The sequence below is a fragment of the Pteronotus mesoamericanus genome, unplaced genomic scaffold, assembly GCF_021234165.1.
Source record: "Pteronotus mesoamericanus isolate MK-2021 breed Mesoamerican mustached bat unplaced genomic scaffold, CSHL_Meso_final contig_20, whole genome shotgun sequence".
Lineage (NCBI taxonomy): Eukaryota > Metazoa > Chordata > Mammalia > Chiroptera > Mormoopidae > Pteronotus > Pteronotus mesoamericanus.
This window is the reverse complement of record NW_026555085.1, coordinates 13707304-13726135: the sequence shown is the minus strand read 5'-3', so window position 1 is coordinate 13726135 and position 18832 is coordinate 13707304. Positions and strand designations below refer to the sequence as shown.

Sequence of the window (18832 nt, the reverse complement as noted above, 5' to 3'; positions counted from 1 at the left end):
CCAAATAAAACTAGCAGGACAAAGAGCAATCGATATACTGACACATGTCTCTTTCTAGGTTAGAACTTTACTTGGGTAAATAAGCAAAGTTCAGAATGGAACTAAGGAAAAATACGAGAGCAGAGATACTTTCATCAAATACAGAATACTCCATTGTCTCTCTCTGCCTTTTCAAACTCTAACCATCCTCCCTGGCTGCACTCATTTAAGTATGTGTCTTTCTTTGCCAACAAACTCTTGTGTTTCAGAAATCAGGGACCCTGTCTTTTAGCTCCGTGCAACCCCGCCCCCAAACAGTGCACACCTAACATACTACATGATATCTGGTAGTCTGTCGATTATATCTCTGAGCAGCCCAGCTGTTAGATTCCACAGACACCTGTTTCCAAGTGTCTCACCAAAAGTCCTCCATACAAACTGCCCCACCGACCTGCTGGGATTCAAAATGTCCCTGGGTGTAGAGTGTCTGTGAGTTCTTCCATAGGAGGAAATAATAAATAATTGATATTTTCACAAAGATAGGATAATAAAAAACATGATCAGAACACTCACTTGGGAATTTGTGGAAGAGGCTCAAGTGGAATAAATGTATCAAATTTCTTTTCATACGGCACTCTGAAAACAGAAAAGGTGACCGTAAAATTGGCTTTCTTCTATGGCAAAGAGATCAATACATCACTGTGTTCAATAAAATGTGTTATTTTCTATTTTAATTGTCATGTATGGGCTTCAAAGCTGTAAGAGCCATAATTCTTATTAGCTTTACATTTTTAGTGAACATTATTAAATCAAACATACTTAATTTTTTCATTCATATTTTTAATACAGTACATCAACTATTTTTCTTTTAATGACCCTCCCTTTCTCCTCAATCACTTTGGTCTAAGTTTAGTTCCAAGTGTAAATGAACCCAACTAGCAGTCACTAATCAATAAGCTGATAAGGTATGAAATTTAATATCTTCAGATTTGTAGTAATAACAATAGGAATAAAATTAAAAACCACTTTTTTGTAGTAAAGGTCCTGTGTATAATTTTAATTAAACACTCATATGTATGCATACACTAACAAAGTAAATATGGACTTTTTAGAAATTTTCACCAACTATATTTTGTTGAGATCTACCCCTTGTAAAATATAATTTACATGTAGTAGAGAAAAATATCATTCCTTTAAATTTTACTAAATAACCCTAGCATTAGGATATACTTACAATGAAAAATTCACTGGTGGGAGAGTTGACCCTACTTTGTGGAAGTCTTTACTCTGTTCTGGGTACATATATAGATTATCTCCTGGGGTTAACTTTGGGATTCCATTCCTGGGATCAATATCTGTGAAAGATGTTTTTTAAAAATCACAAAAATGGCTAAAGATATCCACAGATTTGCTGTAAGTGTTGACATGACAATGGAAATAAAATAATTTAGTACTTTGTTATGAGGTACATAAAGGTATCTTAAAGTTCTGTTTGTAATTTTCTTACCTTGAGGAGAAAAGATAAAAGTGTGAACCTATGTTTGGGACATTTTCTAAAAGGTGTTGTTATGATTATCTTACCCTGGGAAAGGAGAATACCTGAGGTGTGGATTAAAATGAATGATGAATCAGAGGTATCTCTGCAAAAATGAGCAAGGACTCAGACTTTAATCTTTTCACCTCTGACCATTAGTGCTCTTTGAATCCCTGAGTCCTATAAAGCTCTAGATGCAACTGTCATTAACTGCTCTGCCTTTCGGGTTCTCAGAAAGAAATCAGCCAATGAGAGTCCTGCTTCTCCTGCTGCTTCAAGGACTGGGGCAGTGCAGCTGCAGAAAGTGGCCTTCCTGATGAAGAGCCAGGAGAAGGCCCGCCACTGCCGAGCACACAATGCTTACTCAGCTGCTACTATGACACTCAATGCAACCCCTTCAAACACCCCAGGGACAAGTAACAAACAAGTAATCACTTAAGCTTGAAAGGAAGCAGCTGGTGCAAGAGTCATTTAAACCCACACATCTGACACCAGATGCACCTAAGAGAACAAGCCTGTACTACACAACTAACCAGCCTTGGGCTCACGTTACTGGACTGAAGGGGTCCATTTGCCCGCGCTCATCAAAGCCCAACAAGACACAAACAGGAGTTTGCAGCCAAGAAAATAAGGATTTATTAAGGAGATGGTACCATGCCCAAAGTCACAAGTGAGCTAATGCGCAAAGACCTGGCTCCCCAATGGCTTCCAAGGGACGGATTCTATAGGGAAACAATCATTAATCGTGGTGACTAAAGGAGTTAGGATCATGGTCTCTACTGATTGGTTGCTGCTAGGGTAGCAGGTAATTGATCATTGCATCCGGTCCTAATGTCAGCCATGAAGCTGTTCTTTCTGAGTTTGCAAGGATTTCGTTTGGTGGGATCATCCTGCTTTTCTGGACATGGAGCTAAAACACAACTGAGGCCAAGATATTATCTTTAGTTTGACTGAAAACTCTGTCTCTCTGATCAATAGACCCAGGACTAAGACTCCTTACTGGATGCTGACCAGAGCTTGGCTGAGGGCTTAATGCTTAAGCAAGGGGGAGGGAGGTGGGTAAGCCAAAGTGCTAGGTGAGGCCAGTCTGAGTCAAAAGATAAAAGGAAAGGAAAGGAAAGACCAGATTAAAGAAAATAATGTTTCTGAGTGGTGACAATTAGAAGCAGGGATGCCTGGCTGGAGGCCATGTCCCCCATCTTAGTTCACACATCCAGCTGTTTTCTTTTTAGGTGCTTATTTTGCTATCACTCAATTCAATAGTATCCATGAGGCAAGCCAAAGGAAGAGTTAGGGTTTTTGATAAGCTATTTTCCTCTGGCTAACTCACAGAAGCCATCTCACCATAAGTAGAAGCACTGGAGGATTTATTTTTTTAACTATTTGCTTTCAAAAGCCTTTTCAGTTGCTAAGACTCTTCATCTGAACTTTTATTAGCCCTTAAGTGTGGTGAAATAGCATCAACTACACCCATGGATGGAGTGCCTGCCAGGTATGAGCGTGAAGGGTTCCAAGCAAGAACAGCGTAGTGACCCTGTCTTTTGAATCCCAAACCAGAGCACTAACAGGTAAGGGTCGGTCGACAGCAAGAAGTAGCGAGAAGGGCTAAGACCTTGGAGTTAGTCTTTCCTAAGTGCAAATTCAGTTCTGTAGTTTCTAGTTCTGTTCCCTTTAGCTATTTAATTTCCCTAAGCCCCATTTATAAACTGTTTAAACTGTTTATTTCAAATGTCTACTTTGCAGAGTTATCACGAATAGTAAATTAGAATAATCTGGACCAATAATCGGCACTCAAGTAACGTTTGTTATTATTATTTGAAATCAGGACTAGGCTAATACCACCCCCATTGCAAATTTGTTTTTTACTTTGGAAAATACAATTGCCATCTAGCAAAGGTATAAACAAGGGGTGTCCAACCTGTGGCCAGCAGGCCACATGCAGCCCAGTATGGCTAGTAATGTGGCCCAACACAAAATCGTAAATTAACTTAAAATATTACTTAGTTTTATTATTAAGTTTTATACTAAGTTTTATTACTTAGATATGTACATTTTCTATATTAGTGATCACAAACTTGGGACCTACTCAAGGATTTTAAAAGATTATCAAAAGGATGCTGCATAAGTAGGGTTATTATGTAAGGATTTTTTTTTTAATCTGTGGTGGCAGATATCACGAGAATTATGCATGGACCTTTTTTTGCTCATCAGTTTTCATTAGTGTTTGTGTATTTAATATATGGGCCAAAACAACTCTTCTTCTTCCAATGTGACCCAGAGACACCAAAAAGTTAACCACCCCTGGAAACCTTTTCCTAGGGAATCTTATCTAGAAGGGGAGATAAGGAGATTAAATAATATTAAATTAGGTGGTAAATGCCAAATACTACAGAACAGTAGTCCTAAAATTTTAGCATACCTCAGAATCCTCTAGGAAATGTGTTAAAAATGCAGCTTCCTGGGTCCCAACCTAAGAAATTCTGTTTCAGAAAGTCTAGAGTAGTTCCCAGAGCCAGCATTTTTTATAAACTCTCCAGCTGATTATGATACAAGTGGTCTGAGGACAACACCTAGAAATCTACTAGAATTCACAAGATAATGTCAGCAAGTAGAAAAAGAACTAGTGGCTTGTGTCCAAGTATAAAGCATTACTTTTAGGGGAAAACCTCCCAAACAACACCTCTAAAATAAGATGTTTGTTTAAGTTATTAGGCATAATATAGGATCTTGGTATAATTTCTGAATATTCCACAAAAACAGGTATCAGCCCAAAGTGCTGGCCACTGTGTATCAAGAGTTGATAGACTCATAACACATCATGCTTGTTTATGCTTCAGATAAACCATCCAATCTCCTAGCTATGAAGACATTCAGGAGGTAGAAAATGGGATAAACACATTAAAATCAAAGAAACATATGAAGTTGCAAACTGTTCACCAAAATTACATATTCTATCCCAAGTCTCTCCAATGCAATTAGGTAGAGCCATATTCTAACCAATAGGTTGCTGAGCAGAGGTGATGTGTGCCACATCCAGAAAGAAGTATTTAAGAGCTGATGTGTGACTCTCCAGCACTTTCTCTTTCTCCTGCTATGGCAACCTTGGGAGCTACATGTTGAGATGGAGAAGTCACAGGGTGAAAGTAAAAGAGATCCTTGAGTCACTGTTTGGGAGGGAGCTGCCCTGAAGAGCTGCTGGATCCACAGTGGACTTTACAAGAGGTAGAAGTAAAGTTTGGTTAAGCTGCCAAGATTTCAGAGGTTGGTTGTTACTGCAGCAGAATCCATCCTATTCTGACTGCTACAATATGCTCTATTGCAGGAAGACCTATCCAAGAGAAAAAATATTTTTTCAGATCTATTTCCCTACAACCTATACTCATAGGCAACATTTTGTTCTTCCACCTATGACATCAAATTAAGCCTTTAGAGAACTCCACCAATAGCCTGATCATAGCTGCTGGGAGTCAACAATTAATTAATTTTTTTTTCTACAATGTGTTGATTCCAGTTCATAATGGTAGTCCCTGAAGCTGCCTGTCCATCTTGCTCAAGAACCAAAGAGAGTTAAATACAGAGAACAAATTGATGGTTGTCAGATGAGAAGAAGATTGGGAGGTTGGGTGAAAAGGGTAAAGGTATTAAGAAGTATAAATTTGCAGTTACAAAATAGTCACAGGGATGTAAAATACAGCATAGGGAATACAGTCAATAATATTGTAATAACTAGGTATGGTACCAGGTGGATACTATACTTATTGGGAGAAGCACTTCATAAATTAAATAAATGCCTAATCAATATGTTGTATACCTGAAACTAATATAATATTGAATGTCAAATTAATAGAAAAAATTTAACTTTTTTTAAAGAAAATAATGAGGGAGGAGAGACTTTCACAAAGGAATAAGTATTCAATGTCAAGCTTAATAATATCAAGTGCTGCAGAAAATCAAGAAAGAGAAGTGGGAAAAGACCACTGCATTTGATGTTTAAAGAAGTCATTGCACGACATCACCTAAGAAGTAATCATCCTAAGATAGCCCTAGCTGGTGTGGCTCAGGGTATTGAGTGCCGGCCTGTGAACCAAAGGGTCACCAGTTCGATTCCCAGCCAGGGCACATGCCTGGGTTACGGGCCAGATTCCCATTAGGGGGCACTTGAGAGGCAAGCACACATTGATGTTTCTCTCCCTTTCTTTCTCCCTCCCTTCCCCTCTCTCTAGATATAAATAAATAAAATCTTTAAAGAAGAAGAAGGAAGAGGAGAAGAAGAAGAAGGAGGAGAAGTAGTCACTACGATAAATCAAGTTTCAGTTTTCAAGAAATACTCAGGACAAAGGAAACTGTTAAATGGTATCAAGGAATGTAATCAGCTAAATCCTGACTGCGGCAAATTCTAGACTAAGGACAAATGACCTAGTTTTTCACCAAATAAATTGCAAGAAAAAAAAAGGAGGCAATTCTGTGGTGTCCTGCACAGTTTGCCCTACACCTGCTTCCCTGACTGCCCACCTGTCTATGGGCCTGGGGTCTGGATTCCAGGCCTGCCCACTCCTGCTTGGTTTGGCTGCACTCGGCTACCCTCTGGTGTCCTGGTCCTTGTGTACCAGATTTGAGAGAGAAAGCGTTCTCTCTGGGTCCTTCTCAGGAGCAGACTGCTCTGGTTTGCGGCTGGGACAGGGGCCTGCTTCAAGGGGGCTTGGTCCTCCTGCACTCAGACCTGTTACAGCTTTCCCGGCCCTGTCACCCAGGAGACGGTCTGTAGGCTGGGCTTTGGGGCCAGAGGGTGTCTTTAAGGTACAAATGTGCAGTGTATTTGGAACTCAAAAAAGAGGGGGGAGGAGGATGAGAACCTATATATTAAAAGAGGCTGAAGAGACTTTTCAACTAATTGCTAAGTGTGAACCTTATTTAGATCCTAATTCAAACAAATTGTAAATATTCTTTAATTATGGCATTTGTGAAGCAACTGTCTATTTGAACACTGAATATTTGGTGATACTAGTGAAATATGAAAATGGCATGATCCTTATCTATTAGAGGTACATACGGATATATTTACAGATGAAACTATATAATGTCTGAAACTTGTTTTAAAACAGTCCCTGAATGAAACAAGATTAGTCACATGTTGATAATTGTTGAAGCTAAGTGATAGGTACATCTGGTTACATTATGCTCTTCTCTCTACTTTGGCACATGTTTGAAAATGTCCTTTATAAAAAGTTTTTCTTCCCTGGCAAATACCTAAGGTTCTGTCCTTCCCAATGTAACAGGCATGCTGAGACAAGGAAATGTGGCCCAAATGAAAGAACAGATCAAAGCTCCAAAAATAGAACTAAGTGATAAAGAGATAGCCAACATATCAGATGCAGAGTTCAAAACACTGGTAATCTGGATGCTCACTGAATTAGTTAAGTATGATCACAAAATAAAGGAAAAAGTGAAGGCTATGCAGAAGTGAATTAAAGAAAAATACACAGGGAACCAACAGTAAAGGGAAGGTAACCAGGACTCAAATCAACAATTGGGAGCAGAAGGAAGACATAAACATTCAACCAGAACAGAATGAAGAAACAAGAATTTAAAACAATGAGGAGAGGCTCAGGAGCCTCTGGCACAACTTTAAACATTCCAACATCCAAATCATAGGGGTGCCAGAAGGAGAAGAGGAAGAGCAAGAAATTGAAGACTTATTTGAAAAAATAATGAAGGAGAACTTCCCCAGTCTGGCCAAGGAAATAGACTTCCAGGAAGTCCAGGAAGCTTGGAGAGTCCCAAAGAAGTTGGACCCAAGGAAGCACACACCAAGGCACATCATCATTACATTACCCAAGATTACAGAGAAGGAGAGAATCTTAAAAGCAGCAAGAGAAAAGGGGACAGTTGACTACAAAGGAGTTCCCATAAGACTATCAGCGGATTTCTCAAAAGAAACCTTGCAGGCAAGAAGGGGTTGGAAAGAAGTATTCAAAGTCATGAAAGGAAAAGGCCTACATCCAAATACTCTCTCCAGAAAAGCTATTATTTAGAATGGAAGGGCAGATAAAGTGCTTCCCAGATAAAGTCAAGTTAAAGGACTTCATCACCACCAAGCCCTTATTATATGAAATGTTAAAGGGACTTATCTAAGAAAAAGAAGAACAACAAAATTATGAACAGTAAAATGACAACAAACTCACTACTATCAACAACTGAACCTAAAAAACAAAAACAAAAAAACTAAGCAAACAGCTAGAACAGGAATAAAATCATAGAAACAGAGATGGGGGGGCGGAGGGGGGAAGGGGGAAGAATTGGGGAAATGGTACAGGGAATAAGCAGCATAAATAATAGGTACAAAATATGCAGGGGGAGGTTATGAATAGTATAGGAAATGGAGAAGCCAAAGAATTTATATGTATGACCCATGGACATGAACTAACTGGGGGGTGGGGAGGATGCTAGAGAGAAGAGTGGTGCAGGGTGGAGGGGAATGAAGTGGAGAAAAAAATGGGACAACTGTAATAGCATAATCAATAAAACATATATTTTTTTAAAAGTTTAAGAGTTTTAAAAAGAACAATCAGTTTAAAAAAATCAGGGGAGAAGCACAAAGCTACAGCATAATGAAAGAAGGTTTACAAAAGTAGAGAAAAAAGAAACCAAACCCATGCCTGAAAGATAATCAGTGAGGAGGGCAGGAAGGATAGATAGAGCATAGAAAGTCTTGCTAGAGGCAGCTGAGGAGGCAGTTAAAGAGGGCTTTGTGAAAGAGAAGAGGCCACGTACCAAGTTTGGCAAAGTCAGGGGAGGCATACAAACTCAGAGACCTAAAGTAAAATAAATAAGTAAGTAAGTAAATAAATAAATAAATAAAAAGTTTTTCTTTTTAATAAAAGTAGAAGAGGGATTATCACTGGCATAGGGGGAGCAAAGATATATTTTAGGAGGGGCTTATTGGAGACTTCAAATATAAAGATAATATGTCATTTCTTAAATGGAGTGAGAACCATTAAGTGTGAAGTTTTATTCTATATAGTCAGTAAATATACCTCAGCATTTATTTTTAAAAACATAAAAGGAAGAAAGGAAAAGGAATGATCACAAAATTTAGGATAATGTTTATAGTTGACTTAAAAGGTACGTGATGAGCTAGTGTTAGGACTTGGATCATCATGATAATCCCATTCACTTTTTTTTTTTTTTACTCGTCCTCCGAGGATGTGTTCATTAATTTTCAGAGAGAGAGAGCAACATCGATGTGAGAGAGAAGCATCAATCGGTTGCCTCTCATACACGCCTGGAGCAGGGATCAACCCTGCACCCTAGGTATGCGCCCTGACGGGATCAAATCCATAACCTCTTGGTGTATGGGATCACGCTCCCACCAACTGAGCCACCCAGCCAGGGCATAATTCCATTCACTTTTGATATATACTTGTCATTAGCCCACTTCTGGTCAGTGAGAAATGAGTAGAAGAAAGTTTCCTGAGGACCATATGGTAAAACTTTTTCTTCCTTCTAAAAGGGAAGGCAACAGCAGAGTTTTCTCTTTTTCTGGTCTTAAATATAGACATGATGCTTAGAACTGCAACAGTTATCTTGTGACCATAAATTGATGAGACAAAAATCCAACACTACAAAGAATGATAGCGCATAAAGACAAAATGAGCTCTTTTCTTTGATGACATTACTGGGCAACCAGACCATGCAGGCTGCCAAGATTTCAAAGCTTAATAGGTACATAATAAATATCTTATGATTTAAGACTCCGGTAATTTGGGTTTTTTTCTTACTTGTAGCCAAGAGCATTTGTAAGTAATATACAGCGAAACTTAGTCCCTTCTTGCTTTTTCTCAGTGGTTTCAGATTTAAGCCAGTTAAATAAATCCTTCCTGTTCTATCCCATGGCTGCATTTCAGGTGGGAGTGAGAAGTAGGAGTGTGCGCAGCAGGCTTACATGACATCAGGGCTTTGGTGGAAGGCCTTGGGGCTTGAGTTACTGCCTGCAAACCATACTGGTATCTGCTGCTTGCCTTACCTCTGCTACTCTCTGAGAGCTGGCATCTATTTCTGTTGTCTGCTAAAATGTGGCATCCAGTCTGAGCCTCAGGAGGCCATCCCCCTCCACAATGCATCAAGTGAAGCATAAATTTATTCTCGTAGATCCCTGGTTTGATGACCCACAGTGCATCATACCATGGCATTCCAGCGCCAGACCTGGGCAGCTCTCCTGACTTGCTCTCTCTTTCTCTCATTGTTTGTCTCTGAACCAGTCTCCACAGCCTTCACAGGGCACAGAAATGCAGCTATTCTTCCACACCGCCCAGGTGGGTGACACCCTGAGACTGGCTTTCTGCCCGTCCATCGCCCACAGCTATCACTACTCTCCGGCCCAGAGTCAGGGCAGGTGCCCCCTCCCTCTGAGGCCCGGGGTCGACCCCAGCCCCAAGCCCCAGCTGGATTCACATCCAATTACCCACTAGATTTTGATCTCAGGAATTGAGTTCCTCAAAGACCCCATATAAGCAACTACCCTCCTACCTTCTCTAGTCTGGCTTTTCATGTATCCTCTATCTAAATAAAATCCTTAGTTTTCAAAACTATTTGTCACTGATATGAGTTAAAAGCCTATTTTAAAACTAAAAAATGAGAACTTTCTATTTCTTTCTCTTTGTATCCCCGCTACAGTGATTCTATTCCTTCCTGAAGCAGTGGTTGTCTCCTACACAAGTATTTCTGTAGAAGAGTGTGTCATAAATGGTCTGCGATACTCAGCAACCCTTTAGCGTCTTTAATAAATTATGGATAGTGTAAGACAGACAACTCAGCAAGTTACAAACCAGGGAGACAAATGGATAAGTAGGTAGGTAATAGATAAACAGACATAAATGCTCGTGTCAATTGCCTTTCATTAAATAAGCTATGAAATAACAATGTACGCTTAGGCTGTTCATGGGATGATTTCCTTGTAAAGAATATAAAGTACAATTTAAATGCATATGACAGGCAGCATCTAACTGAAACACAAATGATTTTCTTCAAACTTCAATGAAGGTTTCTATTAATAAGTATCTGAGAGAACTTATCTGATGACTTAAATGTCACATTAGCATTTCATGAAATTCAGAGAAAAACGAAAATGTGGCTCAGCGTATGCTGTGTGTTCTTTGCCAAAAAGTGCAGCCTGCCAACCATCCTCTTCATTTTCCTATCCTCTTGGCTGTGATAGGCTGACACAGTGACCCCACAGGGCTGTCCCCAGCCGCAGAAAGCTGGGGCTGTGGAATCTTGACTCAAGGGTATTTTCAGGCATTGCACAGCCAAGGGCCAGGAGGAAAACTTTACCATATTTCTTCCTCCCAAGGCACTTGTCCACCGTCCTCTCCGCTAGAGACCTCTTGTTGCCGAGGAAGACCCCGTTAAAGAAGCACTGCTTTCCAATGTGGTAGGTGTGGATACTGTTGCTAAACCTTGGGTAAAAGGTCCACTCAGGACGCTGCCCATCTTCTGAAAGACATCAGAAATCCTTCCGTTAGCACCGCCCCCAGCTTCATAATGCAATGGAATGACACAAGGTTGTGAAAACTCCCAGGCACTCACTGCCTGTATAACATTTATCAACGTGTATAATTCCTTGGTTCTGCATCAGTGCAGTGTTAGTCTCTGTACAGCTAGGCTAGACAGCAAAGGAAGGGAAATGGGGAGAAAGCTATCTAAGAAGCATCTTTTCTTTTTCCTATTTACCCTCTCTTCCAACCATAAAGCCAACTTTATGGTTGGAAGTGATGTATAGGTTGAGAAGCTCAGAGACTGTTTTACAAGCATCCATGGTCCAATCTTCTGATAAGTGGGTAGGAAGAAGAGAATGCCCATCAACCAGGGAGGAGCTGGGCCAACCATGGGAACTTAAGTGGATGGAGCAAGGTGTTGGCAGCAACAACAGCACATGCATGCACTATAGTGACTCCAGAATATGTATACATGTGACTGAGGCGAATGACAAAGGCTGCTGTGAGACCTCGGGCAGGTTACTGGACCTCCTAGTATCTTTGTCTCCTCATTCTATACTTTTCCTATATACTTGCTAAAGTAATTTTAAACAATAGAAGATCCCCTAATAACTGTATAGTTGTTTGAGAAACATGTGGGTTCTGTGGTGGCTAAGAAAAAACACAGGCTTTGGAGGCAGGCAAGTGTGGATTCTAATCCCAGCCCTCTACATCCTAGCTATGTGTACCTGATTCAGCCACTGAATCAGTCTCTTGTGTAAAATGGGTAGGTTTCTATGGCCATATAGATCTATATGAATTGACACAGAAAGAGGTCCAGGATCTATTTACTGTGAGTGAAAATAGTTTGTATACTCTTTTCTACTAGTGAAAATATGGTTGAGTACTACAACCCATCTCTCTATACATACAAATACATATGCATTTCAAAATTTTGGAAGAAGAGTGTGTGTATTAAACTTTACAGCTATGGGGCAGAACAGGGATATTGTTGGAGAATACTGGGGAAGGGATTTCTTTATACACCTTATATATGTCTTTATTATTTTAGCATTTTGATAGTTATTTTATGGTTTTTATATAAAGGCATTTCATTTTTGAAAAACAGGTACTGATGTTTTCCCCAACAGAGTTGTTGTGAGAGTTAGAGCTGAAGTGGGTCAAATGCCTGGCACTTAGTGGGTCTTCAGTGCATGGCACCCAACCGTGTGACAGGCTTGTGGAAGGACCCTGGGCATGGAGGCATGCGGAGGGGGACCTGTGACCTACTCACCTGTCTGTGACCTTAGCAAGCTAAACTCGAGATATTTATCCTTTTGGACTCCAGGCAATAAGGTTTCAGAGGAGTGACCAGAATGTGAGGAGGAGGATTTCAGATCCAAATCTGCAGCAGGGCTGGAAAGGAGGCAGAAGGAGTAGATTATTCCATGTGCTTAAACTGGTATTTAGAATCTGATGGTACATACCTTGCACTAGAATTACCCTCACCCATGATAACTAAGCTGACTCTTCCATACACTTCCATGAGCATTTAATTTATTTATTCAAAATTTGAGAGACTAAAACATATTCGAAAGATGCATGCTTAAAAATAGTTTGGTGGTTCCTCAAAAATTTAAATATTGAATTACCATGCAACCCAGTAATTCTGCTCCTAAGTAGGTAAAGTATATCAAAAGAATTTAAAATAGAGACTCAAACTGATACTTGTACAGAAATATTCACTGCAGCATTAATCATAAGAGCCCAAAAGTGGAAACAACTCAAATGTCTGTCAACAGATGAATGGATAAACAAAATGTTACATATACATGCAATGGAATATTATTCAGACATAAAATGGAATGAAGTTCTGATATATCGTAAACATGGACGAACCTTTAAAACATTAGCTCTGGCTGGTGTAGCCCAGTGGATTGAGTGCTGGCCTGCGAACCAAAGGGTCACCAGTTCAATTCCCACTCAGGGCACATGCCTGGGTTGCAGGCCAGGTCCTCAGTAGGGGGCGTGTGAGAGGCAATCACACATTGATGTTTCTGTCACTCTCTTTCTCCCTCCTTTCCCCTTTCTAAAAATAAAATAAAATCCTTTTAAAAAATAAAAAACAAAGACACAAACATTATGCTGCCCTGGCCAAGTGGCTCAGTTGGTTGGAACATCATTCCATACACCAAAAGGTTGTGAGTTCAATTCCTGGTCAGGGCACATACCTAGGTGGTGGGTTCAATCCCTAATTGGGGCGCATGCAGGAGGCAACCAATCAATGTCTATCTGTCTGTCTGTCTGTCTCTCTCCCCCCGTTCCTCTCTCTCTAAAATAAATAGAAACATATCCTCAGGTGAGGATTATTTTTTTTAAAGACTTGATAAAAAAAAATATTCTGTTAAGTGAAATAAGCCAAAGCACAAAAGGACAAATACTGTATGACCTTACTCATATGAAGTACCTAGAACAGGAAATTATATAGAGACAGAAGGCATATTAGGTTAGTAGAGTACCAGGGGCTGGGGAGAGGGGAGAATTTGTAATTATTGCTTATTAGACACAGAGTTTCTGTTTGGGATGAAGAAAATATTTTTAAAATAGTAGCGATGATTGCACAACATTGTAAGTATAATTAATGATACTAAATTGTACACTTAAAAATGCGTAAAATGACAAATGTTTGTCTATGTGTATTTTACCACAATTTTAAAAAAAGGGATGATGTACTGATACATGTTACTACATTGATGAACCCTGAAAACATTATGTGAAATTCAAGAAGCCAGACACCAACAACTACATTCTGGTGATTCCATTTATATGAAATGCCCCAAATAGGCAAATCTATAGAGATAAAAAGTAGATTAGTGGTTGTCTAAGGCTGGAAGAATAGCAGACTTGGGATGGGTGGCCAATAGAGGGCATGGGCTTCTTTTGGTGGTAATGAAAATGTTCTAAAATTGTGGTAATGGTGGCACAACTCTATGAATACACTAAAAACTATTGAGTTGAACATTTTAAATTGATGTACTATATAGCATGTGAATTATGCTTCAAGAAAACTGTTACAAAATAGATGCATATTCAATAAAATCATTAAATGGAAATTAAAAACCAATAAGTATAAAAAGAAGAGGAAGAAATAATGAAAAACAAACCTAGGATGAAATGGTTATAACAATGGAGCATTATGTTTGGTGCTGAACTTCCTGGCAGTTAAAAAAGCCTATAACAAAGTGCTTTGGGTGTGAGCAGAAAAATCAGTCACTTCTGGTTTAAGCAGCTTTACATAAGCTAGATGGCCTAGGCCAATGTTTCAGGTATGTTATCTGTTATCAAATCATAGGCTCTTTTTTCATAAGATTACATCGCCCCTATATTTGAATAGTTTTAAAACAATTTCATATTGCCTGTGTTTGCTCCCTATTAACAATCTTGTGATGTAGGCAGGGCCGATAGAATCACTTTCACTTGAAAAGGAAATGGACCTTCAGAGAAGTTAAGGATGAAACACTTGTAGGCAGGTTCAGAACTTGATCTGCAGTCTCACTTTAGATTATGTTGTCCCAAAATCACAAAGAATCCCTGTTCAATAACTCACAAGTCTTGTACAGCTGAATCTCCAGTTTTTTAAGTATACTTTATTGATTACGCTATCACAGTTGTCCCATTTTTATTCCCTTTATTTCCCTCCATCTTGCACCCCCTCCCACCAGCATTCCCCCCCTTAGTTCATGTCTGTGGGTCATACATGTAAGTTCTTTGGCTTCTCCATTTCCTATACTATTCTTAACCTCCCACTCTATTTTGTACCTACCAGTTATGCTTCTTAGTCCCTGTGCCTTTTCCCCCATTCTCCCCTCTCGCTCTCTTCACTGAATATCCTCCATGTGATCTCTATTTCTGTGATTCTATTCCTGTTCTAGTTATCTGCTTACTTTGTTGTTGTTGTTGTTGTTGTTGTTGTTTTTAGGTTCAGTTGTTGATAGCTATGAGTTTGTTGTCATTTTACCGTTCATAGTTTTGTTCTTCTTTTTCTTAGATAAGTCCCTTTAACATTTTGTATAATAAGGGCTTGGTGGTGATGAACTCCTTTAACTTGACCTTATCTAGGAAGCACTTTATCTTCCCTTCCTTTCTAAATGATACCTATGATAGCTTTGCTGGAGGGAGTAATCTTGGATGTAGGCCCTTTCCTTTCATGACCTTGAATGCTCCTTTCCAGCCCCTTCTTGCCTGCAAGGTTTCTTTTGAAAAATCCGCTGATAGTCTTATGGGAACTCCTTTGTAGTCAACTGTCCCCTTTTCTCTTGCTGCTTTTAAGATTCTCTCCTTCTCTGTAATCTTGGGTAATGTAATGATGATGTGCCTTGGTGTGTGCTTCCTTGGGTCCAACTTCTTTGGGACTCTCCAAGCTTCCTGGACTTCCTGGAAGTCTATTTCCTTGGCCAGACTGGGGAAGTTCTCCTTCATTATTTTTTCAAATAAGTCTTCAATTTCTTGCTCTTCCTCTTCTCCTTCTGGCACCCCTATGATTTGGATGTTGGAATGTTTAAAGTTGTGCCAGAGGCTCCTGAGCCTCTCCTCATTGTTTTAAATTCTTGTTTCTTCATTCTGTTCTGGTTGAATGTTTATGTCTTCCTTCTGCTCCCAATTGTTGATTTGAGTCCTGGTTACCTTCCCTGTACTGTTGGTTCCCTGTGTATTTTTCTTTGATTCACTTTTGCATAGCCTTCACTTTTCCCTCTATTTTGTGATCATACTCAACTAATTCAGTGAGCATCCAGATTACCAGTGTTTTGAACTCTGCATCTGATAGGTTGGCAATCTCTTCATAGCTTCATTGTATTCTTTCTGGAGCTTTGATCTGTTCTTTAATTTGGGCCATATTTCTTTGTCTCTGCGCATCTGTTACACTGTAAGGGGAAGAGCCTTGGGTATTCACTAGGGCTATGTCGTGATGCTGTATGTGAGGAAGGTGTCACAGAGGGAACAATGCCACTTGCTCAGCTCTCCACCAGCTTTCAGTCACTTCCTCTGCTGCCCACAAGCAAATTGGGCCCTTCTCATGCTGATTCTTGGGTGGGTGGGTTTGTTTACATTCTAGGACCCTGTGGGTCTCTCCAACAAACAGTCCTGTGAGACAGGGAGTTTCTCCTGCTGCCACAACCCCCACAGGTTTTTACAACCAGAGGTTTAGAGGCTTTCTTTTCCCATGCTGGAACCCTGCATTGCATGGTCTGCCTCACTCCTCAGTTGTTCCTCTCAGTTTATATGCACACAAATGTGGGACCTCCTGGTCCACCAGCTGCCGCCTTGCTGTGCATCCTCCCCACCCCCGCTGCCTGTCTTCGCCCCCTCCTACCAGTCTGGATGAATGTTTCTTCTTTAACTCCTTGGTTGTCAGACCAATTTCCTGGCAGTTCTGGTTGTTTTTTGTTTTAAAATTTGTTGTTGTCCTTCTTTTCGCTGTGCAAGGAGGCAAAGGGTATCTGTCTATGCCTCCATCTTGGCCAGAAGTCTGGGTCTCCAGTTTTAAATAAACATTTGTATATTAATATATTTGAACTTCAGTAGTGTGCAGATAGAGCAAAAAAACTCTGTAATTCAGACTCTCCCCAGTTCAGAATATGTGATAATTTTGACATTGGGATGAAATAAATCTCTCCTAAATATTTTTGAAAAGGCTTTGCTGAACAAACTATATAAAAAAGATTGGAAAGATAAAGGAAACTTCCATAAGAACTTTAGAGTATTCAACTATTTTGTTTACTCAACAAATATTTATCTGAGCACATTTTGTGGTAGGCACTATTCTAGACACTGGGGATCCAAACACAGTCCTTGTTCTCAAGGAGCTTAGAGTTGAGGGGCAGAGGACATGACAGAAAAACAGGTGATTGTGGAAGACTGAGTAAATGCAGAGTGGGAAAGAGCGGGTTTTAAAAATAGTATAGATCTTTCGGTCCAGATAGAGGCAAAGGTAAACACAGCTCCCTTCCTCACACAACCACATCAAAATTACAACTAAGCTATAGAACAACCATTACTCAGAATCATCAGAAATAGAGTTGAATAGAAGTTTGACAACTATGGAATTAAAGAAACCACATCAATCCAGACTGGTAGAAGAGCCAGAGACATGGAGATGGGCTGGTCCCACGCCCACGTGTGGTAGGTAAAAATTCAAGAGGGATATCTCGAGAATGAGAAGACCAAGCCCATACCAGGCTCCCCAGCGCGGAGTTCCAGTGCCACTAAGGTAAGTCCCTATAACTTCTGTTTAAAAATCAGTGGAGATTGAGTCAATGGAAAAAACTTCTGGAGTCCCCAGCAGTTCCTCTTAAAGAACCTGCACATGGACTTACTCAGACTCACTCTGTCTGAGCTCCAGCATGGGGGTTGGCAGCCTGAAATGCACCAGTGGCAGATAGAAGGTGGGGCATAAGACATTGTTCCCTTTCTGAACTCTCTCCCCAATGAGCCACAGAGCCAGCAGTTGGGTGCCTTATCTGAGACTCCATCAACCTGGCGAACACTGTGTGCCCCGCCCTGGAGATCCCATGAGTCTTGCACCCAACTTACAGAACCATCCAAGCTATTAACAGTGGCTTTCCCATATGAATAGCTGGTCTTGGCACATGCTTCAGAACTTCCTAAATCCTTTCAAAAAGCAACAGCTGGCCTCAGTGAGCCCTAAGCCCCCATCCCTCTTGCTAAGTGGCCCCATGCCCAGCACTAGCAGCAGCCAGCCTAGGTTCACAGCTGACTTCTCCTGGGAACCTCCAAACCCAGCACAAGTAGCAGCCATCTCAGATTGCTTTGTAGCTCATGCAGGGTGGCCGCAGGCAGAATGGAGATGGGGGCTGACCTTGACCTGCACCACCCAGGAAACCCCAGAACCTGTGCACCAAGTGGATAGCTACAAACCACATCAGAGCACCACCACCCTGTTCCTGCACAGCTGATCCTCCACAGGCGGCAAAGGTTGGTGGCCCATGGTCACAGCCAGTCCTTGCAGCTGACTGGTCAGGGTAAGTCCCTACCATTGATCTGCCAAGAGCAGTTAAGAGTAGGGTGTACTCAGCTTATATGGAGGTTGCACCTTGAGTACCCAGCTTAGGTGATAGGGGAGGTTGTGCTACTGGACACTACAGGACACCTACTATGTTAGGCCATGATACCAAGACAAGGAGTCATAGCAGCCTTACTTAATATATAGAAACACACAGAGAGAGGCTGTCAAAATGAGGAGACAAAGAAACATGGCCCAAATGAAAGAACAGACCAAAACACCAGAAAAAGAACTAAACAAAAGGGAAATAAGCAATCTTTCAGATGCAGAGTTCAAAACACTGGTTATTAAGGTGCTCAAAAAATTTAGTGAGGACTTTAACAGTATAAAAAAGATCCAGTCAGAAACAAAGGATACACAAATTGAAATAAAGAACAATTTACAGGGAAACAACAATAGGGTGGATGATGCCAAGAATCAAATCAATGATTTGGAACATGAGGAACTGAAAAACAACCAATCAGAACAACAAGAAGAAAAAAAATCCAAAAAAATGAGTATTGTGTAAGGAGCCTCTGGGACAACTTCAAGCATTCCAAGATTGCATCATAGGGGTGCCAGAATTAGAAAAGCAAGAAATTGGAAATCTATTTGAAAAAATAAGGAAAGAAAATTTCCCTAATTTGGTGAAGGAAATAGACATGCAAGTCCAGGAAGCACAGAAAATCCCAAACAAGATGGATACGAAGAGGCCCACTCCAAGACATATCATAATTAAAATGCCAAAGGTTAAAGACAAAAAAGAAACTCTTAAAAGTAGCAAGA

General features: G+C 40.3%; 1 protein-coding gene across 1 annotated transcript in view; it reads right to left on the bottom strand.

Annotated features, from left to right (window-relative positions):
- The window catches only part of SPATS1 (spermatogenesis associated serine rich 1), a 30837-nt gene that overhangs the window by 1674 nt on the left and 10331 nt on the right, over window positions 1-18832 (bottom strand). Inside the window, exons 4-7 of the mRNA XM_054569439.1 lie at window positions 12281-12402; window positions 10844-11005; window positions 1214-1334; window positions 553-615 (exon numbers count right to left, since the gene is read on the bottom strand). Of these exons, the coding sequence (XP_054425414.1) occupies window positions 553-615; window positions 1214-1334; window positions 10844-11005; window positions 12281-12402 (468 nt within the window). The remainder of the gene's footprint in view (window positions 1-552; window positions 616-1213; window positions 1335-10843; window positions 11006-12280; window positions 12403-18832) is intronic.